The sequence below is a fragment of the Salmo trutta genome, chromosome 14 (genome assembly GCF_901001165.1).
Source record: "Salmo trutta chromosome 14, fSalTru1.1, whole genome shotgun sequence".
In the NCBI taxonomy this organism is placed as follows: domain Eukaryota; kingdom Metazoa; phylum Chordata; class Actinopteri; order Salmoniformes; family Salmonidae; genus Salmo; species Salmo trutta.
Genome location: NC_042970.1, coordinates 62,358,547 through 62,384,959, shown reverse-complemented (window position 1 = coordinate 62,384,959; position 26,413 = coordinate 62,358,547). Strand labels below are relative to the sequence as shown.

The window sequence follows — 26,413 nt, the reverse complement described above, 5'->3', positions numbered from 1 at the left end:
AGAGGTCACAACAGTCAGAAATAACATTAAAATGAATCACTTACCTTTGATGATCTTCATCTGATGGCACTCCCAGGTCTCCATGTTAGACAAATGTTTGTTTTGTTCGATAAAGTTCATCTTTATGTCCAAATACCTCCTTTTTGTTTGCGCGTTTAGTCCAGTAATCCAAATGCACAAAGCGTGGGCACAAAGTCTAGACGAAACGTCAAAAAAGTTCCATTTGAGTTCGTAGAAACATGTCAAACGATGTTTCTAATCAAGCCTTAGGGTGTTTTTATCATAAATATTCAATAATGTTTCAACCGGACAATACTGTCTGGTTGGGGAAAGGGAACGGAGCTCACGCACGTGACTAAACTAAAGGATTTCACCTGGGCCATCTGCTTAGAGTGCTCTTATTCACTCCCCTTTCACATTAGAAGCCTGAAACAACTTCTAGACTGTTGACATCTAGTGGAAGCCTTAGGAAGTGCAATCTGGCCCCACAGACACTGGATATTCGATAGGCATTCACTTAAACATCAAACCTCAGAATTCCCACTTCCTGGTTGGATTTTTATCAGGTTTTCACTTGCCATATGAGTTCTGTTATACTCACAAACATTGTTTTAACAGTTTTGGAAACTTTAGAGTGTTTTGCATATTCTGACTTCTGGGCCTGAGTAACAGGCAGTTTACTCTGGGCACGCTTTTCATCCAAACTTCCCAATGCTGCCCCCTATCCCTAAAGAGTTAAACAGCATGATCATTACACAGGTGCCCCTTGCGCTGGGGACAATAAATAGGCCACTCTAAAATGTGCAGTTTTGTCACACAACACCACAGATGTCTCAAGTTGAGAGAACGTGCAATTGGCATGCTGACTGCAGGAATGTCCACCAGAGCTAGTAGAGAATTGAATATTCATTGCTCTACCATAAGCCGCGTCCAACGTTGTTTTAGAGAATTTGGCAGTACGTCCAACCGGCTTCACAACCACAGACCACTTGTAACCACGCTAGCCCAGGACCTCCACATCCGACTTCTTCACCTGCGGGAACGTCTGTGTCCAGCCACCCAGACAGCTGATGAAACTGATGAGTATTTCTGTCTGTAATAAATCCCTTTTGTGGGGAAAACTAATTTTGACAGGCTTGGCGCAAAAGTGTGGGGGGGGGGGGGTCCTACGCCCTCCCAGGCCCACCCCTGCTGATTAATGTGAAATCCATAGATTAGGGCCTACTACATTTATTTAAATTGACTGATTTCCTTATATGAACTGTAACTCACAAAAATTGTTGCATGTCGTCTTTATATTTTAACAAAAATATAAATGCAACAATTTCAAAGATTTTACTGAGTTATAGTTCATATAACGAAATCAATCAACTGAAATAAATAAATTAGGCCCTAATCTATGGATTTCACATGACCTGGAATACAGATATGCATCTGTTGGTAACAGATACTGTATTCTTAAAAAAAAAAAAAAGTAGGGGTGTGGATCAGAAAACCAGTCAGTATCTGGTGTGACCACTATTTGCTTCATGCAGCGCAACACATCTCCTTCACATAGAGTTGATCTGGCTGTTGTGGAATGCTGTCCCACTCCTCTTCAATGGCTGTGCGAAGTTGCTGGATATTGGCGGGAACTGGAACACGCTGTCATACGTCAATCCAGGGCATCCCAAACATGCTCAATGGGTGACATGTCTGGTGACTATGCAGGACATGGAATAGCTGGGACATTTTCAGCTTCCAGGAATTGTGTACAGATCCTTGCAACATGGGGCTGTGGATTATCATGCTGAAACATGAGGTCACAATCGTGAATCTGCTTTGCAGTGCACACACAACAAAACAAAATGGTTGATATAAATTAAACTTACATATTTGCATTCAGCCACAGGACAAAACCCCTTATTCGTGAACAAAAAACCCCCTGAAAATGATGAGTCACACGTACATCTGCGCTGTGAAATTGGTCCGCGAACGCGCTCTGCAGCACCCCCTCACCTTCTGCCATATTTGAACGGACACAAACTAGCACCAATTAACACAGCTTTAAAGAAGAACGCCCATTAGCAGTGGTATGGCTTTGCAGGACATGGTATTTAAAATGATAGTGTCAAGCTGCTGAAAAAGGTACCAAATATCAGTTATTCAAGCGGCTGCCTGAAACCAGATATGAAGAACACAGAAAGACGCAGCTTTACAAAAAGTAATGGCCGTCTAAATCTCCATTGTTTTTTTTTTCAAACTGTCACTTCCCTAATCTCACCCTTACACTACTCGTCATGCACATCCAGGACACCTGTAAATAAACAAGTCCAGTTCATTACATTTGTCTTTCTAGTCATCGGGGCCTTTCAAAGGGATACTGAGGCAAGTCTAGTCATGTAAGAATCAGTGTTGCTATACCACGGGTACAGCACAATTATATGCATTACACTACCTCAGATTTCGCTATTTGACGATATATTAGGCAGGAATCTTCCATCCATAGCAGTTGAAAGATGTCTATGTGCCCATGGCTTTTAATATGGTAAACTAACTGTCCATCTGGCATTTGAAGAGAGCATGAGTGATGATACACCTCCACTAACACTCCCACACATACACCCTCAGACGAGCTAGGCCCAACTCAGAGACATGTACACACCATGCCAAGAAGCATGAGAAATGCACACCAGAGAAATAAGGACACCTGACTAAAAGCGTAAATGCAAAAAGGTACACAAATGAATTAATCAGCAGCAATCCTTTATATATAAAATCCCAGACAGATGTACAGGTGCATGTGAATTGGGTGTGAGTCACTAGACAGGGAAACTGTTTTGTCAAATCCTGACAGACAGGCAGTATTTGATATCATTTGAGGGATGATGACTCCACAGCCCACCCACCCCCAGAGCACGATAAGCTCGGGTTTTGTTGACACCCCTGGAATGTAGCGGCCATGATAGTATACTAAAGAGGGGGAGTAATTCCTCTCCCACTGCAGAGGTCACCCCTCTCTCCCTCCCACATCTTCTCTCTGTCACACACACAATATGATTATCCCAGATACCCTGGCGGCACTTCCAAACACAATGAATATTCATTTAGAGTTTTGACCAATAAACCGGGTAAAGGAAGGAAGAACATGTCTGAATAAAGCCAGTCTTTGCAAAACGAGGCTGATGATCCGTCTCCCTGAGATCCATGAACACGGATCCCACATGGATGATTCAGAACAATCTCGCAGAGTGCCAACGAATGTACTCTACGATAACACATCTAAAGCCCTGAGAGCACAAGCCAGAGAGAGCCCCCGGCGTTACAGAAACGCCAAATCTCCTCTGTAAAAGGTGGCAGCATTGCTTCGCTCCTCTAACCTATTCCGCCACAGCCAAAACAAAACCTTATTCTAACCACGCAGTAGTCACGAGCAGCAGCCCCTCAGAATATTAGCGAGGAGGAGGACATTGCAGAGTAGACACAGAAAGACATGGCTAACAGAAACCAGGGAAGCGGCAGAAATACAAAACCGGACGGCTTGCCTTTTATAATCGGACATCTCTCCTACATCCCGCGGCCACGGTCACAAATTCCTCACGGTCTCCATCGGCAGACGGTCGCGGTGTGCGAGACGACACAACATCCCCATCACCAGCCTGACCATGGCGGAAGCAGCAGCGGCCGTGCCTGACTTCCAGGCTGTTTGCTCAAAAGTGCTTCCCCACGTACAGTATGATTCAGTCTCCTTGACAAGCAGATGGCGCTTGTGTGTGTGTGTGCGAGAGAGAGACGGAGCGAGAGAGTGTAGAGTGTGTGTGTGTGTGTGTGTGTGTGTGTGTGTGAGTTGAGCATGAGTCATCTCCCGGCAGCCATTCCGCATTTGCCGGCAGTGGCACACAGCACACTCCATCCTTATCCGTCAAGAAGGAGGGGTGAGGGGAGAAACATGGGCTAAGAAGCCCACCACTACCCAAACACACCGGGGGTAGTTATTCTAGCACACAGGAGCCCAAAAGGAAACTGAAGCAACTGGAACAACTCGCCTATCAGCAAAAGGTTTGTGCACATTGTATAAAGCAGCGAGCAAAGAACATGTACATTCATGGCTCTCGCTAGCATGCAGGTCAGAAGAATGTGGTTTGAATATTACTCAGCTCTGACTGGACTCCTTATCAGGAGTGTGTGCCCGGTGTCCTAACTTTGTCAGGCTCATAAAAGGAGGTCAAAGGTTTACAATGTACAAACCCAACCCACAGGTAGGTGTGAAAGACCTGGGGTGATGTCATCCACGGCTCAGAATATAGGAACATAGGTGATCGATAGTCCTTTTTCTTTTTTTTCTCTCTCCTCTCCCTCTCCTTTTTCCTCTCTGACAGCTCCCATTCAGGACAGCTCATCAGTTTCCCCTCCAAGCTCTTATTTCTCTATCACAGGCCATCAGAAATGGCCCAAGCATATCTAGTGATGAGGATTTTGTACAAGGAGCTGGCCACTAACAAAGTTAAAGTCATGGGATACTTTCCTTGCGTTTGAGGTGTAGAGAAGAGGCTGTTCTGTTACTTGATGAACCAGACAAAGCAAAGCAGCAATGGGTCCGTCAAGGCTCAGAAGTTCATAGACAACTGTACATGAAATAGAATAATTTGTCCCTATCAAAAATCAACCTAACAAACAAGTAGGGTTAAGGCCTATATATTCATATTCTAACCGAAAATATGCCAGTCCCACCAAAACTGAAATGAACGGAGTTATTGTATGTTAATGGTGGCATCTTCTCTTTACTCTCCATGCCATAGGCGATATTGCCACATGGGGTTCAATATTCAACAGGTCGATTCCCTTGGAGGTCGGAGGCCCCCCAGATTGCTTATGACGTATGCTATGGCAAAATGTGTAGAGTAGCATAAAACTGCAAATTTCTCTGCCCCCTGGCAAAATGTGTTGAAATGCATGATGTTGCCCCCCCCACAAAAAAAAATATTTTCCCTAAAAAAAAGTATTATTTTTGGCTTAGTGTAGGTGCCCCAAATGTGTTAGTCTGACCCTATTCAGACACACTGCATCTCCTCCGCTTAGCCGTGCTGTCTATTCACGCCCCTTCCCCCATTCATTTCAGTCAGGGGCGGTACGAGGAGGGGCACCAGCCCCACCTGAAACACATCTCATTCCAAAATCATGGGCATTAATATGGAGTTGGTCCCCCTTTGCTGCTATAACAGCCTCCACTCTTCTGGGAAGGCTTTCCACTAGATGTTGGAACATTGCTGCGGGTACTCAGTTCTATTCAGCCACAAAAGCATTAGTGAGGTCGGCACACTGATGTTGGGCAATTAGGCCTGGCTCGCATTCGGAGTTCCAATTCATCCCAAAGGTGTTTGATGGAGTTGAGGTCAGGGCTCTGTGCAGTCCAGTCACGTTCTTCCACAACGATCTCGACAAACCATTTCTGCACGGACCTCACTTTGTGCATCGGGGCATTGTCATGCTGAATCAGGAAAGGGCCTTCCTCAAATTCTTGCTCGGCCATGGAAACCCGTTTCATGACGAACAATTCTTGTGCTGACGTTGCTTCCAGAGGCAGTTTGGAACTCGGTAGTGAGTGTTGCAACTGAAGACAGACGATTTTAACGCATTACGCCCTTCACCACTTCAGTCCCGTTCTGTGAGCTTGTGTGGCTTACCATTTCACGGCTGAGCCGTTGTTGCTCCTAGGTGTTTCCACTTTTTGGAAAGGTGGCATCCTATGATAGTGCCATGTACGGGCCATTCTCCTGCCAATGTTTGTCTATGGAGATTGCATGGCTGTGTGCTCAATTGTTTACACCTGTGAATAACAGGTGTGGCTGAAATATCAGAATCCACTCATTTGAAGGGGTGACCATATACTTTTGACCATGTAGTGTATGATTAGCCACCCTTGGTGCCCACCCATTCTCATTAGGTCAGAGCGCTGTCAATATGGCTCAGATTGGAAGAGGAAGAGTGCGTTCATTCTGGTTTTTCCGTTGGCGCGGAGGAAATGTGGGCTGCTACATCAAGTTTGGACACACCTACTCATTCAAGGGTTTTTCTTTATTTTTACTATTTTCTACATTGTAGAATAATAGTGAAGACATCAAAACTATGAAATAACACATGGAATCATGTAGTGACCAAAAAAAGTGTTAAACATAAAATATATTTAGATTTGAGATTCTTCGAAATAGCCACCCTCTGCCTTGATGACAGCTTTGCACACTCTTGGCATTATCTCAACCTGCTTCATGAGGTTGTCACCTGGAATGAATTTCACTTCAATTAACAGGTGTGCCTTGTTAATTTGTGGAATTTCTTTCCTTCTTAATACTTTTGAGCCAATCATTTGTGTTGTGACATGGTAGGGGTGGGTATACAGTAGATGGTCTTTTACCGAATAGCGCTAAGTCCATATTATGGCAAGAACTGCTCAAATAAGCAAAGAGAAATGACAGTCCATCATTACTTTAAGACATGAAGGTCAGTCAATCCGGAAAATGTCAAGAACTTTGAAAGTTTCTTCAAGTGCAGTCGCAAAAACCATCTAGCGCTCTGATAAAACTGACTCTCATGAGGACCACCACAGGAAAATAAGACCCAGAGTTCAGCATTCCAGGTGAAGCTGGTTGAGAGAGTGCCAAGAGTGTGCAAAGCTGTTATCAAGGCAAAGGATGGCTACTACATGATTCCATGTGTTATTTCATAGTTTGTCTTCCCTATTATTCTATAATGTAAAAAATAGTAAAAATAAAGAAACACCCTTGAATGAGTAGGTGTGTCCAAACTTTTAATTGGTACTGTATATACACACACACACATACACACCCGTTCAAAAGTACCCGCAAAACACCAGTCTCAACGTCAACAGTGAAGAGGCGACTCCGGGATGCTGGCCTTCTAGGCAGAGTTCCTCTGTCCAGTGTGTGTTCTTTTGCCCATCTTAATCTTTTGTTTTTATTGGCCAGTCTGAGATACAGCTTTTTCTTTGCAACTCAGCATCCCGGCGTCACCTCTTCACGGTTGACGTTGAGACTGGTGTTTTGCGGGTACTATTTAATGAAGCTGCCAGTTGAGGACTTGTGAGGCGTCTGTTTCTCAAACTAGGCACTCTAATGTACTTGTCCTCTTGCTCAGTTTGAGCCTGTAATCGAACCCACAAATGCTGACGCTCCAGATACTCAACTAGTCTAAAGAAGGCCGGTTTTATTGCTTCTTTAATTAGCACAAGTTTTCAGCTGTGCTAACATAATTGCAAAAGGGTTTTCTAATGATCAATTAGCCTTTTAAAATGATAAACTTGGATTAGCTAACAACGTGCCATTGGAACACAGGAGTGATGGTTGCTGATAATGGGCCTCTGTACACCTATGTAGATATTCCATTAAAAAAATCTGCTGTTTCCAGCTACAATAGTTTACATTAACAATGTCTTCACTGTATTTCTGATCAATTTGATGTTATTTAAATGGACAAAAAATAATTGCTTTTCTTTCAAAAACAAGGACATTTCTAAGTTACCCCAAACTTTTGAACAGTAGTGTGTACACACACACTTTGTGGATTGGGCATAAGGTTGGCAAACTACAACTATAATAAAACTCAGTGTTCATCTTTTTTTCTTCTTAACATAAATACATATGAATGTGTGACCCCACGTCAACTGTTCGCCCCCTCCATTATCTACACCACAATTTCTCCCCTTTACCATCCAACATTCATCTCCCTACACATCTCCGATTAGTATAGTATGCTCTAGTATTTACGGGGACCTTTATATGGAAGGTATACTAAATTCAGAATGAAGATGTCACAGTATGGCTGGCAGCTGAAATTGGATAGAAAATGAAAGGCATGTAATCTGTGGCTACAGACCACATGCCTAGTGGTGGCACTACAGACCACATGCCTAGTGGTGGCACTACAGACCACATGCCTGGTGGTGGCACTACAGACCACATGCCTGGTGGTGGCACTACAGACCACATGCCTGGTGGTGGCACTACAGACCACATGCCTGGTGGTGGCACTACAGACCACATGCCTGGTGGTGGCACTACAGACCACATGCCTGGTGGTGGCACTACAGACCACATGCCTGGTGGTGGCACTACAGACCACATGCCTGGTGGTGGCACTACAGACCACATGCCTGGTGGTGGCACTACAGACCACATGCCTGGTGGTGGCACTACAGACCACATGCCTGGTGGTGGCACTACAGACCACATGCCTGGTGGTGGCACTACAGACCACATGCCTGGTGGTGGCACTACAGACCACATGCCTAGTGGTGGCACTACAGACCACATGCCCAGTGGTGGCACTACAGACTGAGTGCAGCAACACACTTTATTAATATACTCCAGACACACACCGCCACGGAACAGGAGATACTTCTTTACTACATGATTCCATATGTGATACTTCATAGTTTTGATGTCTTCCCTATTATTCTATAATGTAAAAAATAGTAAAAAGTAAAGAAAAACCCTTGAATGAGTAGGTGTCCAAACTTGACTGGTACTGTAGTTCAACAGCACTTTTAAATGTTGCATACCGAAAGATAGTTACATTTCTGTACGTAAATGTTACTTAAGCAGCTGTTCCATAACCACATCGCAAAACCTACTGCCAAAATAAATAAAATAAAACAAACTGCCACACAGGGATAAAAAAAATAAAAGAATAATCTGCTCAAATTGTTCCGACCTCTGCACCCTTTCGCTGATAAGAAAAGGATGTGATAAGGCTTTGCTAATCTTACCTCGCCTGCTTATAAACCCCCAAAACACACAACACGCACACAATCACATAAAATACAATCATCTATTAGCTAAGAAACCTGTTGGTAGTTTTAACTGGTCCTCAATGGGGCATCAAGACTGAGTATGTTGGTGACCATTTTCTACTGCATAAGTTTGTGTCTTGAAGTTGTAGACTACACTTCTAACAGAAGCATCTTGAGTTTTTGTAGTGTGTCATTTTATGGGACAGTCTTTTCAAACCTCCATTGGGGCAAATGGACTGTACATTGGGATGGGAATAACTGGGAATAAAACTAGTTCTTTGCGACAGTAAACTGAACTTCCTTTTACATGCCCAAATCTAATATCTGCAAAACTAGTCATGATGTCAAAGCGTTCACCAGCAACGGGGGACGCTGCTAAAGCAAACTTTACGCCAAAGGCCCATTGGCTGGACGTCCGGGTTCAGCCGTTCGAGCACACTGTTGCCTCAGGTGGTCCGCTGACCCCAGAGAAAACGTATGCAAACTCCCCACATGCTTATGGCACCATCCCCGTACAAAATGGTCAGATCTCAGTTCCCCTTTCAGCAGAGAGATGGAGCAGATGGCGTTTCACTTGGTCACTGCCAAACATTGAGAACGAGTTCCCTCGTCGTCACAAAGTGAGGGGCTATGCTCTTTAACCAAGTCAACCAAACGGGGGGGGGGGGGGGGAGGACACTCTGTGACCTTGTGCGGTGCTTCACATGCGCTCCCCTGTCGACAGATATCCGAAACGTGAGCAGGTCTGTGTGGCGAAGTCGATAGAGGCAGAATGTGGACCCGTGCGATGCCACTATTGAACTGAAGTAAAGGAAATCCATCTTCCATTAGACATGTCACATTGCCATTTGGGCTACAGGCCAACACCATCTCTGCCCCGTGACTTCCCAATCACTAGGCAAAAAGCCCCAATGGTTTTTGTAGTGTACAGGTTGGCCACGTTCGAGTCCCTCAAAATTTGGAGCAGTTTGAGTCAGGATCGAGACCTTAGAATGAAAGAGACTGTCTAGTGCAGTATTATTCATGTAATGACAAGCTTCGTGTCATTGGTGATAGACAATAAGCCTATGGCAATGAGGTATCTCTTTGTTGACGTTCAAACAACGTTTCGGTAGAGGGAAAAATGACATCACTAACAGCAACTATTTGGCTCCAATAGTTTCATGTCGCCTCTGCTTCATTTTGCCGTTGTTGAGCTGAACCCTGCCGGCCCAGCTCATGGAAGGGGAGAGTTGATATGAAATCAATCCAGGGCAGTAATGGGGCTGCGAAGCTGGGGAGAGTTGTGTTGACCTTTCCTCAATGTCATTTTCTCCCCTCAGCGGCACTATTGACAGCTCAGAGTTTGCCAGTTCTGGGGCGTCATTACTCTGATCAATACAACTAGCCGACCCAACCTCCGGAAACGGGGAGGGGAGACGTGCACATGGATTGGGGGAATGCAAGGCAAGGCAACACCTCACAAACTTGCTGTCTAGAATAGTACAGCTGAGTTTTATTGCACTTAGACCAATAAAATTGGACCACTATTAGCCATTTGGATACATACAATAAAACAGTCTTTAACAGTTGTGTACTGTATGTAGCTGGAATTTGCAGGAACACTGTTGTGTAACTACTCTGGCCTGTTGCTCGAGGGTACTTAAACTTGTGATATCATTCCAGAACTTGAGCATCCCACGTATCCTTTTGTGCACACATGAAAAGTTGCCAAGACGACTTTCTTCCAACATTCCCACCTTTCAATGATGTTCAATTGCTTAAGAAAAATGTCAACGCCAACGGTTATGGATTGAAGTAACCTGCTTCTTTTAGCACTTTCAGTTCGGGGTAAACGTTTCACAAGCTCAAACTATTCGATTTCCCTTTACATTACCATCTGAGTCATGTGTTTACCTATAGGGGTGTGAGTGTACCATAAATCATTAGAAGAAAAGATAACCCATGACCTGAAGGAGTAGGCTATTGCCAAATCTCTACACGCAGGATAAAGGACATAAAGCTATGAGCAACAGAACCTTTATTGCCAAACCTCCAAGGTGTACTCTACACCCAAGAACATATGCCTTATAGAACGTGGAGGCCAGTGGTGGTCAGTGCCATTTAATATTAGGGATGACTATTGTATCATTAGGGATGACTATTGTATCATTTGTTGTATCATTAGTTGGGCTAATATGTTGGATAGACATCGAAAGAGGTTACAGAAGGCAGAAATGCAAAAAGCGTCCCACTTCTTCCTGAATTCACCCTACAGCATGGATGACTGTCATTCATATTCCATTCACCCAGCTCAGTGTAACATCAATAGGTTTTGGCTACTACATGATAATCGAATTTATACCCATCATGAGGTTGCTACAACCTTGCCTACAAATTAAAGTTTATACCGTGGGTGCACAGGTTGAGAGACAAATTGGAGTAATCAAAAGTGACACATTCAATACCGCCTAAATTTGATACATTAGCTAAGTGAAAGGTAAACTAAGAAGAAAAAGTACAACAAAATACAGCTATGGTTAGGGTTACTGTATAAGTCTATGTAAGAGTGTGAGAGCCATGAGCCTCCCAGGTTTTGTATTGAAGTCAATGTACCCAGAGGAGGACGGAAGCTAGCTGTTCTCCGGCTACACCATGGTGCTACCCTAGAGGGTACTGTTGAGGCTACTGCAGACCATTGCAAACAGTGTTTTAATCAGTTATTTGGTAGGGATGGGTATGAGTAATCGAGTACTCGAACTTACATCAAACCTATCTTTAACCAGAGATCACGTTTTTCAAATACTGTAAAAAATATTTGGTCGAAACGCGGTCGTCTTTGAAGACAACATTAATTTGCTTCGACTCGTGTTCCATTTGTACATATGCATTTGCAGGGGCACAACAAAAACGAAACAAAGCGGTCCCGTGTGACTCATGTGGTAGAGCATGGCGCTTGCAATGCTAGGGTTATCGGTTCGATTCTCACAGGGGACCAGTATGAAAAATGATGTAGGCCTACTAACTACTGTAAGTCGCTCTGGATAAGAATGTCTGCTAAATGACAAAATTCAAATGTATCAAACAGTTCTCCCTAAATTCCTTTTCCCACATGCTGAGTGCCACACACAACCTCGTGCTAGGCCTTTAGAAATAAAAACGTATCTAACTGATGGGATACACAAGCTATATTCCTTGCCAAATGACGATCGTTTTATCACAAATTCGAAATGGACTGGTTGACTGAAGGAAATACGTGTTCCAACAACAAGCTGATGTTTTGGAATAATTGTGTCCCGTCTAATTTCCACTCAGGCTACTTTGCAGTTGTCACTAGTTACCACAGCCACAAAGTCAAAATTGGCTATACTGTAAAACTGTATGAAAACAAAAACTTGCTTTTCGGTCTGAACTTAAGGTTAGGCATAAGGTTAGCAGTGTGGTTAACGTTAGGGTTAGGTTTAAATAAGATATTAAGAAGAGAAATTGTAGAAATAGGCGGGGTTTATGACTGTGGCAACTAGTGACGACACTACTTTGCGAACTGCTAGTGCCATTTAGAATTGGTTAGCCTATGCTATAACCCCCCTAAACAGAGACAGGTTCCACACTGAAAATATGAAAAACAGATTGATAAATAGAAATTGCATATTTTCATCAGAATCATTAAGCCTAGGCCAACTAAATCGAATGCATGCATATCGAAAAAAAGACAGATTTGTGTTTGTAACACTAAAAAAATGGTCTTTCAATTCACAAAATTGAGCCTGGTAAAAAAGAAATAATAATCACTGAGACAAAACAATCCATTGCACCGCCATAGGATTCTACAAGCAAACGCCACTGCTGGGGCTACTAACATTTTAAAGATTGTGTTCCACGATATAATATAACCAGGTGAAATTACTGTTTCAATTAATTACGTTTAAAATTGCACTTTTTTTATTGACGGGGTATTTTAGCAATTAGGATTTGTTATTTGTAATGGTTATGATAAATTATGCATTGGTGGCATATAGATAAATGTTCTAAAATTATATATTTTTTCTTTTGAGTACTTGAAAAACAATCATGCAAGTACTCAAAGTCAAAAAATGGCAGACTATTATTTGGTGAAATGTGAAACTATTTAGTACCTATAGTTTTATCTAAAAATTATAACTTTTTACATGTTTCACTATTTTTATGAAATTCAATGAATAGGATGGTCCTCCTCCTTCCTTCACTGAGGAAGCTATATGTAGGCTACAATAGGATATCTATTTTGAAAAGAAAAAGTGTGTATGCCTATAAGTAAGACGGAATGGACTTTTACATGAGAAATGGCATGTGTGAAAACGGGTTGACCCCTAGAAATAGAGGGAGAAAAAAAAATGTTACACCAGATAGCCTAATGTAATGTACAAGGTACTTGTAATAAAACAAAACACTTTAGGACGGAAATGTTGACTATCATTCGGTACTGGACTGAATCAACTGGATTCTCTCTCCAACTAGACATTCATATTTCATCGTACTTAGGAAATGATGAAATATTCGCGTATACTCTCAACGCTGCGCGCACCCTCTCGGCCTTTGCCGTTGGTATTTTTATGAATGAAGGACAGTATGCAAATTAGAGCGATTCACGAAAAGAAATGGCGGATATGGCATATCAGTCCCCCACAAAGAAAGACTTTCTAGCCAACAGCGTCACGGTGCAAACGAAAGCTACTTTTCCGTGACCGTGCTCCCACATCATTTACATTGTGGTCAACATACAATGTTGTTATAAATTCGACCGTGTTATTTGCATGGCAAACGGTGATATGAAGTGCAGTTGAAACTATTCACTGTAAACCCTTTTACAAAATGTTTCCGATCCAACCCCTCCCCTCGTCCTCCCTCTTTCAAGACTGAAGTCGTTCGGGAGGGCGAGGGGGCCTAACCATCCCGCTCCTCTGTCCACTAACGTTACATTGTAACAAAGCATTTTCAACTTGGGGGAAAAAACTTTAGGTCCACTCTCCTCATCCATCTCAGTATCCCATCAACAGACGTGCATAACACGGGTATAATTAGAGCATTTCTAACATGCAAATGAAGAATTAAGACTACTTTTGTGAAGTAGCTAACGTTATAGGCTACTCACTCGTCTGGGTGTGTTTCCTCGGTCATTTTTTCGTTTCACCTACAATAACATCCCACCGAGGGTACGTAATGTGGTGTCTTCATTTTATCTTTCCCTTCTCGTCCAACCCCTCGATCACACACTAACAGCGGTAGCTTAGTTTTCCGAGTGTTTTTTTCAGTTTGTTTGCGTTATTTCTCGCTTCTCTTCTTCGTCTCTCAGCGCTTTACTACAATTATTCGAGCGCATCCACGAGAGAGTAAATCCCTTTGGAATACCTCCACCGATTTAATCCCGTCGCGCCCCATGCTGAAATGCGGTAATTAAAATCGTGCGTTGATGTCGGTGAGGATGGCCCCGTACGAGCCCCATCTCTGGTTACTCCATGTTGGATTCTGTAGGTAGAAGCCAACGCCGCCGACACTGGAAGTGGAGGGGGGCTTGCGGAAACGATGACGTCAGACCCGAAGGACTGCAGATTTTATAGAATTTTTAGGGATGTCCAAAGCTACCAGTGGACTATTTGTCTATAAGAGATTATGATGTATGTGTTTCCCTATTTCTACTGTTTCACCCATTAAGGTCACTTTCAGTACATTACATTTACATCACAGTTTGTCCTGTACTTTATCATAGGTGCCTCCTAGTTACATTGTAAATAGTGCTGGTTGGTATATTGTGAAGATTTGGATACAGGTTTAATGATACCTAATGTAGCCTATTTATGAACTAGTGAATAACCTGAATACCTCAATAATGATTATCATGCATTCATAACAACTGAAATTACTGGAATACAACATATTTTTCACCATCATCAATTATTTGCCAAACACATCTGTCATTCACTGACAATACGTGATGAGAAAAAAATATATATTTATGTATATAAAATCAAATTTTATTGGTCACATACACATGGTTAGCAGATGTTTTTGTGAGTGTAGCGAAATGCTTGTGCTTTTAGTTCCGACAGTGCAGCAATATCTATTCCACAAAAACTACCTAATACACACAAATCTGAGTAAAGGAAAAATAATATATACTGTACATATAAATATATGGATGAGCAATGACAGAGCGGCATAGGCAAGATGCAATAGATGGTATAAAATACAGTATATAAATATGAGATGAGCCATCAGATTAAACAGCCATCACTAACACAGTGAGGCTGCTGCCTACATACAGACTTGAAATCATTTGCAACTTTAATAAATGGATCAGTAGTCACTTTAATAATGCCACTTGAATAATGTTTTTCAGTCTCTCAGTCCCAACTTTGATGCACCTGTACTGACCTCACCTTCTGGATGGTAGCTGGGTGAACAGGCAGTGGCTTGGGTGGTTGTTGTCCTTGAGGATCTTTTTGGCCTTCCTATGACATCGGGTGCTGTAGGTGTCCTGGAGGGCAGGTAGTTTTCCCCCGGTGATGCGTTGTGCAGACCTCACCACCCTCTGGAGAGCCCTGCTGTTATGGGCGGTGCAGTTGCCGTACCAGGCGGTGTAGAGCAGCTGTAGATCGTTTTCAATTAAGGTCATTGTATCACATTACCGCTGTTTCAGCCTTAGTGACAATGAAAATATATTTTTTCTATTGTCAATAAACTGAAGTTCAATTTCTTACACATAGAAGGAACAACAAACCATGGTCCAAACTACAATAGTTGTCTTCTACCACCACCTAGTGGTCAACATATGTGTTACATTAATTTGCCGTTCACAACTGTCCAGATTACATTTTAGCAGCGGTGGAAAAAGTACAAATATTGTCAAACTGAATAAAAGTAAAGATATCTTAATAGAAAATGAATTATGTAGGAATATATTGAGGTAAAAGTAACATTTGTCAAAAAATATGAATAGTAAAGTACAGATACCCCCCAAAAACGACTTAAGTAGTACTTAATGTTTTTATTTTTTTAACCAGGTAGGCAAGTTGAGAACAATTTCTCATTTACAACTGCGACCTGGCCAAGATAAAGCAAAGCAGTTCGACACATATCACAACACAGAGTTGCTCATGGAGTAAAACAAACATACAGTCAATAATACAGTACAAAAACAAGTCTATATACAATGTGAGCAAATGAGGTGAGATACGGGAGGTAAAGACAATAAAAAGGCCACGGTGGCGAAGTAAATACAATATAGCAATTAAAAACACTGGAATTGTAGATTTGCAGTAGGTGAATGTGCAATGTATAAATACTGGGGTGTAAGGGAGCAAAATAAATAAATAAATACAGTAGGGGATGAGGTAATTGTTTGGGCTATTTATAGATGGGCTATGTACAGGTACTTTAAAGTATTTTTACTTAAGTACTTTACACCACTGCAATTTAGATGATCTGATATATTACATTTTGGTGTAAAATTACCTAGCACGTACTGACATGACATTGCATGGTATCCTACTCTTGCATTGTACTGTAATATTATTGCATTGTGTCACCATGTTATTAGTAATACTTTAAGTTTGACATCAGTGTAGCTAGAAAATATGTTTTACACTTTACTTTATATATATATCTGTGAATTATATTATTCGTTTTTTAAACAGTTAACAAAAACAAAGTGAGGGTTCTACAAAGGATTACAATACCACAACAATCGGCTCCCGAGTGACGCAGTGGTCTAAGGCGTCATTACAGACCAGCCGTGATCGGGAGTCCCATAGGGCGGCGCACAATTGGCCCAGCGTCGTTAAGTGAGGGTTTGGCCGGGGTAGGCCGTCATTGTAAATAAGAATTTATTCTGACTTTCCAAGTTAAATAAAATAAAATAAAAAATAAATAGCATGTTATGGCCAGATTCAGTAGAGGGAGCCAAAGTCTGTTGGATGCTTCAAGCAATGGTAAGTACGGGCTACATTCAGATTCTCTACCCTTCTCCTGAAGTGTAACATACTACAGTGTACTATAGAATACTACGATACTTACTTTAGAATTCTGTAGTAAACTGTAGTATACTGTAGAATACTATACTACACACTGTAGTATCCCTCGATCATGTGTAGTACTTAGTGTAGAATTTTGTAGTATACTGTATAATACTATAGTAAATACTACAGTATACTACAGACTGCAAAAACACTACAGTAAGTGCTTCAGTAATGTCCGCAAAAATACTACAGTCCGCAAAATACACTACAGTAATTACTAAAGTATATACTACAGTATTTAATGTGCATATACCAATGGAGGCTGGTGAGAGGAGCTATAGGAGGACGGGCTCATTGTAATGGCTGGAATGGTATAAATTTATAGACCATATGTATAGACCATATATTGTGTTCTCTACAGGTTATAGAAAAGAGCAGAAGCTCTGAGCTACCTCAAACCTCAAACACTATAGTAAATACTACAGTAATGTCCGCAAAAACACTACAGTAAATACTATTTTATATTATAAACCAGGTGGTTTGAGCCCTGAATGCTGATTGGCTGAAAGCCGTGGAATATCAGACCATATACCATGGATATACAATTTTTGGTACTTGTTACTGGTCTAATTACGTTGGTAACCAGTTTATAATAGCAGTATGGCCCCTCTGGGGTTTGGGGTATATGGCAAATATACCACAGCTAAGGGCTGTATCCAGGCACTCCGCGTTGCGTCTCATGCATAAGAACAGCCCTTAGCCATGGTATATTGGCCATATACCACACCTCCTCGGGCCTTATTGTATAGTAAACTGTAAATACTACAGTGTACTACAATCATGTCCTCAACACTACAGTCAATACTACAGTAAAGTCAGCAAAAACACTGCAGTGAAAACTATAGTATTTATACCATGTGGGCACCCTTATAGATTTTTTAAATAATGGACTGGTGTGAGGAATATCTTGGAAACACTCTCCAGTCACGCTTGCACCAATCCAATGCTTGTAAATGTATCAGGGGGAGTAAACGAGTGCACGGGTAGAGATTCAGAATGTAGCCATACTCTTCAGAATCCCAAACAGCCCCTACACCCTAGGCACTCAAGGAAGTAAATCTGAGATGATGGGATAGACTTTTGCATTATGGTAATACATTTTGCCTTCTGATTGGCTGGTGAAATGTTGCCGTATTGCTTCCATTTATCTAGTCCTCTGAGATCGACAACAGTGACAAGGAAGTAGGGCACTGGGGTCAATTATTCAGATGGTTTGATTTGGTTTAACATACCTCGGAAAATGAAATGTGTGTGTATGCATGTGTCACTTCTGTGTGTCTGTCTGTGTGTCTGTGTGTCTGTGTGTCTGTCTGTCTGTCTGTCTGTCTGTCTGTCTGTCTGTCTGTCTGTCTGTCTGTCTGTCTGTCTGTCTGTCTGTCTGTCTGTCTGTCTGTCTGTCTCTGTGTGTGTGTGTGTGTGTGTGTGTGTGTGTGTGTGTGTATGTACAGTGCCTTCAGAAAGTATTCACAGCCCTTGACCCAGCTCTACGTATTTTACTGGATTGTGACTCACTGACGCCGACCCCGGTTAGAGGGGAATAAAGCAGCCCAAGAGTTAACACATACAGGAACTTTATTTAAACACACTGAGGAAAATGAACATGGGGATGAAAAGTGGGAGAGGTAGTGGAATACTAGTGGTTCTGTAGAAGCCCGGGATCTGGTCTTCTGTGGCATAATGTGAAAAATACTGTATATTCTGCTCAATACAGGCTAAACAAGCTTCCTGTACTCATGACATATGCAGTGATGTCCACAACGCTGCAACTCCCTGGTCCTCCAACGTAGAAGAGCAATCCACACGCTGGGTTGCTGGGGATTTGGCCCCACCTGGTGCTAAGTATCATCCCATAGGTAGAGGAGAGGGGCCATAGGGTCCATAATGCATCGTCAGCAGGCGTGGGGATCCAGAGAGGGGGTATAATCCACATTGTTATCAGGTAAGACCCAAGTGCAGACTGTGTTGAAGTAGCAATGTTTATTGCAACAATAGGGGCAGGCAAACGACAGGTGAGGGCAGGCAGGGGTCGATAATCCAGAGTAGAGGGGCCAAGGTACAGGATGGCAGACAGGCCCAGGTTCAGGTCAGGCAGAGGTCGGTATCCAGGGTAGGGGCAAGGGCACCGGACGGAAGGCAGGCTCAGAGTCAGGACAGGCAAGGGTCAAAACCAGGAGGACCAGAAAACGAGAGACTGAGGAAAAGCAGACGCTGAGACAAACTGCTGGTTGACTTGAACAAATAAGACGAACTGGCACAGACAGACAGAAAACACAGGTATAAATACCCAGGGGATAAGTGGGGAAGATGGGCGACACCTGGAGGGGGGTGGAGACAAGCACAAGGACAGGTGAAACAGATCGGGGCATGACAATTGTAGTAGTTCACTGGAGACCCCGGGGCCATGCTCCACTGGACAGCAGGTGTACAGTGTGGAAAGTACCCTGTGTGGTCTCTGTGGGCTCTAGTGCTCTAGTGGTGTCAGCAAAGTCACAAATCCGTCGAGACAAAGGACCATGAAAGATAGTGACCTGGGTCTATGTATTTAACTGGATTGTGACTGACGCCGCACCTGGTTAGAGGAGAATAAAGCAGCCCAAGTGTTTATTTAGCTTTATTTAAACACACTGAGGAAGATGAACATGGGGATGTACACTACCGGTCCAAAGTTTTAGAACACCTATTCATTCAAGAGTTTTTCTTTATTTTTAGTATTTTCTACATTGTAGAATAATAGTGAAGACATCAAAACTATGAAATAACACATATGGAATCATGTAGTAACCAAGAAAGTGTTAAACAAATCAAAATATATTTTACATTTCAGATTCTTCAAATAGCCACCCTTTGCCTTGATGACAGCTTTGCACACTCTTGGCATTCTCTCAACCAGCTTCACCTGGAATAATTTTCCAACAGTCTTGAAGGAGTTCCCATATATGCTGAGCACTTGTTGGCTGATTTTCTTTCACTCTGCGGTTCAACTCATCCCAAACCATCTCAATTTGGTTGAGGTCAGGGGATTGTGGAGGCCAGGTCATCTAATGCAGCACTCCATCACTTTCCTTCTTGGTAAAATAGCCCTTACAGAGCCTGGAGGTGTGTTGGGTCATTGTCCTGTTGATAAACAAATGATAGTCCCACTAAGCCCAAACCAGATGGGATGGCGAATCACTACCGAATGCTGTGGTAGCCATGCTGGTTAAGTGTGCCTTGAATTCTAAATAAATCACAGACAGCGTCACCAGCAAAGCACCCCCACACTATAACACCTCCTCCATGCTTTACGGTGGAAAATACACATGCGGAGATCATGCGTTCCCCAACATCGCATCTCACAAAGTTACGGTGGTTGGAACCAAACATTTCCACTGGTCTAATGTCCATTGCTCGTGTTTCTTGGCCCAAGCAAGTCTCTTCTTCTTACTGGTGTCCTTTAGTAGTGGTTTCTTTGCAGCAATTCAACCATGAAGGCCTGATTCACAAAGTCTCCTCTGAACAGTTGATGTTGAGATGTGTCTCTTACTTGAACTCTGTGAAGCATTTATTTGGACTGCAATTTCTGAGGCTGGTAACTCTAATTAACTTATCCTCTGCAGCAGAGGCAACTCTGGGTCTTCCTTTCCTGTGGCGGTCCTCATGAGAGCCAGTTTTATCATAGCGCTTGATAGTTTTTGTGACTGCACTTGAAGGAACTTTCAAAGTTCTTGACATTTTCTGTATTGACTGACCTTCATGTCTTAAAGTAATGAAGGACTGTCGTTTCTATTTGCTTATTTGAGCTGTTCTTGCCATAATATGGACTTGGTCTTCTACCAAATAGAGCTATCTTCTGTATAACCCCCTACCTTGTCACAACACAACTGATTGGCTCAAACGCATTAAGAAGGAATGAAAGTCCACAAATTAACTTTTAAGAAGGCGCACCTTGGTTTAGGAAGGTGACCAAGAACCCATTGGTCACTCTAACAAAGCTCCAGAGTTCCTCTGTGGATATGGGAGAACCTTCCAGAAGGACAACCATCTCTGCAGCACTCCACCAATCAGGTATTTATGGTAGAGTGGCCAGACGGAAACCACTCCTCAGTAAAAGGCATATGACAGAACAGCTCAAATAAGCAAAGAGAAACGACAGTCCTTCATGACTTTAAGACATGAAGGTCAGAAGGACAGAAAATTTCAAGAACTTTGAAAGTTTCTTCAAGTGCAGTTGCAAAAACTATCAAGCGCTATGATAAAACTGGCTCTCATGAGGACCGCCACAGGAAAGGAAGACCCAGCATGATCATGCTGTGGGGATGTTTTTCAGCGGCAGGGACTGAGAGACTAGTCAGGATTGAGGGAAAGATGCCTAGGAACAGTGGGTTAACCACCTTGTTCAGGGGCAGAACAACAGATATGTACCTTGTCAGCTGAGGGATTTGAACTTGCAACCTTTCGGTTGCCCAACGCTCTAACCACTAGGCTACCCTGCCACCCGTATAGAGACATCCTTGATGAAAACCTGCTCCAGAGACCTCAGGACCAAAGACTGGGGCGAAGGTTCACCTTCCAACAGGACAACGACCCTAAGCACACCACCAAGACAATGCAGGAGTGACTTTGGGCCAAGTCTCTGAATGTCCTTGAGTGGCCCAGACAGAGCCCGGACTTGAATCGGATTGAACATCTCTGGAGAGACCTGAAAATAGCTGTGCAGCGACGCTGTCCATCCAACCTGGCAGAGCTTGAGAGGATGTGCAGAGAAGAATGGGAGAAACTCCCCAAATAAAGGTGTACCAAGCTTGTAGCGTCATACCCAAGAAGACTCAAGGCTGTAAGCGGTGCCAAAGGTGCTTCAACAAGGTACTGAGTAGAGGGTCTGAATACTTATGGAAATGTAATATTATTGTTTTTGATTTGTCATTATGGGGTATTTTGTGTAGATTAATGAGGGAAAAAAACTATTTAAGCAATTTTAGAATAAGGCTGTAACATAACTAAATGTGGAAAAAGGCAATACTTTCTGAATGCACTGTAAATCTGACAAGACCTGAAAATTGTTGTCTAGCAATGATCAACAAACAATTTGACAGAGCTTGAAGAATTTTGAAATCAATAATGGGCAAATGTTGCACAATCCAGGTGTGAAAAGCTCTTAGAGACTTACCCAGAAAGACTCACAGCTGTAATCACTGCCAAAGGTGATTCTAACCTGTATTGACTCAGGAGGTTTAATACTTATCTAATCAATATATACACTGTGTACAAAACATTAGGAACACCTTCCTACTATTTAGTTGCACCACCTTTTGCCCTCAGAACAGCCTCAATTCGTCAGGGCATGGACTACAAGGACCTGAAGGCATTCCAAGGGATGCTGGCCCATGTTGACTCCAATGCTTCCCACAGTTGTGCCAAGTTGGCTGGATGTCCTTTGGGTGGTGGACCATTCCTGATACACACGGGAAACTGTTAATAAGCGTGAAAAACCCAGCAGCGTTGCAGTTCTTGACACACTCAAACCGGTGCGCCTGACACCTACTACCATACCCTGTTCAAAGGCACTTAAATAATTTGTCTTGCCCATTCACCTTCCGAATGGCACACATACATAATCCGTGTCTCAATTGTCTCACTGCTTAAAATCCTTCTTTAACACGTCTCCTCCCCTTCATCTACACTGATTGAAGTGGATTTAACAGGTGACATCAATAAGGGATCATAGCTTTCACCTGTTCAGTCCATGTCATGGAATAAGCAGCTGTTCCTAATTTTTTTGTACACTTAGTGTATTAGTGTTTTATTTTTCATATTCAAATTTTCTTCCACTTTGACATTACAGAGTATTTTGTGTAGATCATTAAGAAAAAAAGTATAATTCAATCCATTTGAATCCCACTTTGCAAAACAACAAAATGTGGAAAAAGTAATGGGGTGTGAATATTTTCTGAAGGCGCTGTATGCATGTATATTCCTAATAACTTATGCACATACTGGCCCCATTCAGGTTCATCCTCAGTAGAAGCCTTTTCCGGGTAGCCTATTCATATCTTTCCAAATTTTACGATTCTTTAAAAGTACGAGTGGGCCCATGGGGGTTAAGAAACATCGTCCATTTGGCCCCCAAAACAGCAACAGCAAGAGGCAACAGGAAGAATACCAGGCCTGCTCAGCTGTCTCAGTCAGGCAGAGGCCAGAGATAATTGCGGCCGTGACCTTTTTCTGTGGCCCTTAACTCGCTCTTTTCACATTCCAGGGCAATCTGAATTGTGCAATCTGAATTGTCCCACGGTTTGCGTCCAAAATGCCACACTATTCCCTATGTAGTGCACTACTTTTGACCATGGGGATCTGGTAAAATGTAGTGCGCTACATAGAGAATAGGGTGCCATTTGGGACGTATCCTCATGTTGTAATAATAATAACAACAGGAAACACTGCAAACTTCCCCCCTTGTCCCCAGAATATCCCAACCGTCATTATCTACCCGCTGGGGCTCGTTTCTGTGTGGTGGTGGGGGGTGGAGGATGTAAAGTCAAGTACATAAATAATATTGTATGAGTACAAGGCAAATTGTATCTGTCTGGATTGTGACTGACGTACATTTGAGGATTGTATATTCTGATTATTTACATAATATTGACACTTATCTGTCTCCATAAATGAATAATAGTGTGACATATTGCAGAATATCTGCTGTGTTGTTGCTTGAGGTCACCTGTATTTAGCTCGGATGTTGCTGTTTTGGTCACCATATTGTAACAGCCTTGATCAGAGAACAGTCAATGTGAAAATTATTCAGTTTAGGTCTTGACTATGTATGATGACTATGAATCTATTTTAAATAATATTTTTCTTTCAAATGTTCAGAGACAAGAAAATTCCTACCATTAGTTGAAATGATTCTTTTGGACCAGAGATAGGAAATGCTGTGGTAAAATGGAATTCATGCATGTACAAAATGCATAGCTCATAAAACATGGACAGAGAAATGTCTACTTTAGTAAGCTTAAAGTTGAACAGTTTTGATGGGTCCTCAGAAACACTTTAGAAGTTGCTCTTATGCCAAACAAAAGCTTCTGTAGTTATACAGCAGCTGTACATGGTGAAAGCAGATATATAAAAAATGATGTAATTGTTTTGAAAGGGAACTTGCCAAATTCTGTTTCAAATGAGTTTAGTTACTGTGTAGTTCCATACCATCACACCAGGATATTACAATTCCCCAGTGTACTGAAGTACTGAAGTAAAAATACTTTAAAATACTACTTAAGACTTTTTTTGGGGTATCTGTACTTCACTTTTCTATTTATATTTTTGACAACTTTTACTTTTACTTCACTACATTCCTAAAGAAAATTATGTACTTTTTACTGAAATAAAATAAAATAAAATTGTATTGGTCACATACACATGGTTAGCAGATGTTATTGCGAGTGTAGCGAAATGCTTGTGCTTCTTGTTCCGACAGTGCAGCAATATCTAACATGTAATCTAACAATTCCACAACAACTACCTAATACACAAATGTGAGTAAAGGAATGGAATAAGAATATATACATATAAATATATGGATGAGCAATGACAGAGCGGCATAGGCAAGATGCAACAGATGGCATAAAATACAGTATATACATATGAGATGAGTGATGCAAGATATGTAAACATTATGAAAGTGCATTATTAAAGTGACTAGTGATCCATTTATTAAAGTGGCAAATGATTTCAAGTCTGTATGTAGGCAGCAGCCTCACTGTTAGGGATGGCTGTTCAAAAGTCTGATGGCCTGGAGATAGAAGCTGTTTTTTAGTCTCTCGGTCCCAGCACCTGTACTGACCTCTCATTCTGGATGGTAGCGGGGTGAACAGGCAGTGGCTCGGGTGGTTGTTGTCCTTGAGGATCTTTTTGGCATTCCTGTGACATCGGGTGCTGTAGGTGACCTGGAGGATAGGTAGTTTGCCCCCGGTGATGCATTGTGCAGACCGCACCACCCTCTGGAGAGCCTTGCGGTTGTGGGTGGTGCAATTGCCGTGCCAGGCGGTGAAACAACCCGACAAGATGCTCTCAATTGTGCATCTGTAAAAGTTTGTGAGGGTTTTAGGTGTCAAGCCAAATTTCTTCAGGGTCCTGAGGTTGAAGAGGCAATGTTGCGCCTTCTTCACCATAATGTCTGTGTGGGTGGACCATTTCAGTTTGTTTGTGATATGTACGCCGAGGAACTTAAAACTCTCCCTCTTCTCCACTGCTGTCCCATCAATGTGGATAGGGGGTGCTCCCTCTACTGTTTCCTGATGTCCACAATCATCTCCTTTGATTTGTTGACGTTGAGTGAGAGGTTGTTTTCCCGACATCACACTCAGAGTGCCCTCACCTCCTCCCTGTAGACTGTCTTGTTGTTGTTGGTAATCAAGCCTACTATTGTTGTGTCATCTGCAAACTTGATGATTGAGTTGGAAGTGTGCATGGCCATGCAGTCATGGGTGAACAGGGAGTACAGGAGGGGGCTGAGCATGCATCCTTGTGGGGCCCCTGTGTTGAGGATCAGTGAAGTGGGGGTGTTGTTTCATACCTTCACCACCAGGGGGGCGGCCCGTCAGGAAGTCCAGGACCCAATTACACAGGGCGGGGTTGAGACCCAGGGCCTCAATCTTAAAGATGAGCTTGGAGGGTACTATGGTGTTGAATGCTGAGCTATAGTCAATGAACAGCATTCTTACATAGGTATTCCTCTTGTCCAGATGGAATAGGGCAGTGTGCAGTGTGATGGCGATTGCATCATCTGTGGACCTATTGGGGTGGTAAGCAAATTGAAGTGGGTCTAGGGTGACAGGTAAGGTGGAGGTGATATGACCCTTGACTAGTCTCTCAAAGCACTTCATGATGACAGAAGTGAGTGCTACGGGGCAATAGTAATTTAGTTCAGTTACCTTTGCCTTCTTGGGTACAGGAACAATAGTGGCCATCTTGGATCATGTGGGACAGCAGACTGGGATAGGGAGAGATTGAATACGTCCGTAAACACACCAGCCAGCTGGTCTGCGCATGCTCTGAGGACACCGCTAGGGATGCCGTCTGGGCCGGCAGGGTTAACACGTTTAAATGTCTTACTCACGTCGGCCACGGAGAAGGAGATCCTAAAGTCCTTGATAGCGGGCCGCGTAGGTGGCACTGTATTATCCTCAAAGTGGGAAAAGAAGGTGTTTAGTTTGTCTGGAAGCAAGACGTCGGTGTCCGTGACGTGTCTGTGACGTGGCTGGTTTTCCTTTTGTAGTCTGTGATTGTCTGTAGACCCTGCCAACATACGTCTCGTGTCTGAGCCGTTGAATTACATACATTTTCCCTGACACCCAAAAGTACTTGTTACATTTTGAATACTTAGCAGGACAGAAATTGACCAATTCATGCACTTGTCAAGAGAACATCCCTGGTCATCTCTACTGCCTCTTATCCATTAAACACAAATGCTTTGCTTCTGAATGATGTCTGAGTGTTGGAGTGTGCCCCTGGCTATCCATACATTTTAAAAAACACAAACAATTATGCAATCTGGTTTGCTTAATATAAGGAATTTGAAATATTTTATACTTTTACTTTTGATACTTAAGTATATTTTTGC

The 26,413-nt window shown here is 42.6% G+C and overlaps 1 protein-coding gene across 4 annotated transcripts in view; it reads right to left on the bottom strand.

The window, feature by feature from the left end:
* Positions 1–14,323, bottom strand: part of LOC115208561 (sprouty-related, EVH1 domain-containing protein 2) — a 33,538-nt gene extending 19,215 nt beyond the window's left edge. For all 4 annotated transcript variants that reach the window (XM_029776715.1, XM_029776716.1, XM_029776717.1 and 1 more), the window contains exon 1: positions 13,896–14,323. In XM_029776715.1, the coding sequence (XP_029632575.1) occupies positions 13,896–13,921 (26 nt within the window). In that variant the 5' untranslated portion in view covers positions 13,922–14,323. The remainder of the gene's footprint in view (positions 1–13,895) is intronic.
* Between the last annotated feature and the right edge of the window lie 12,090 nt (positions 14,324–26,413).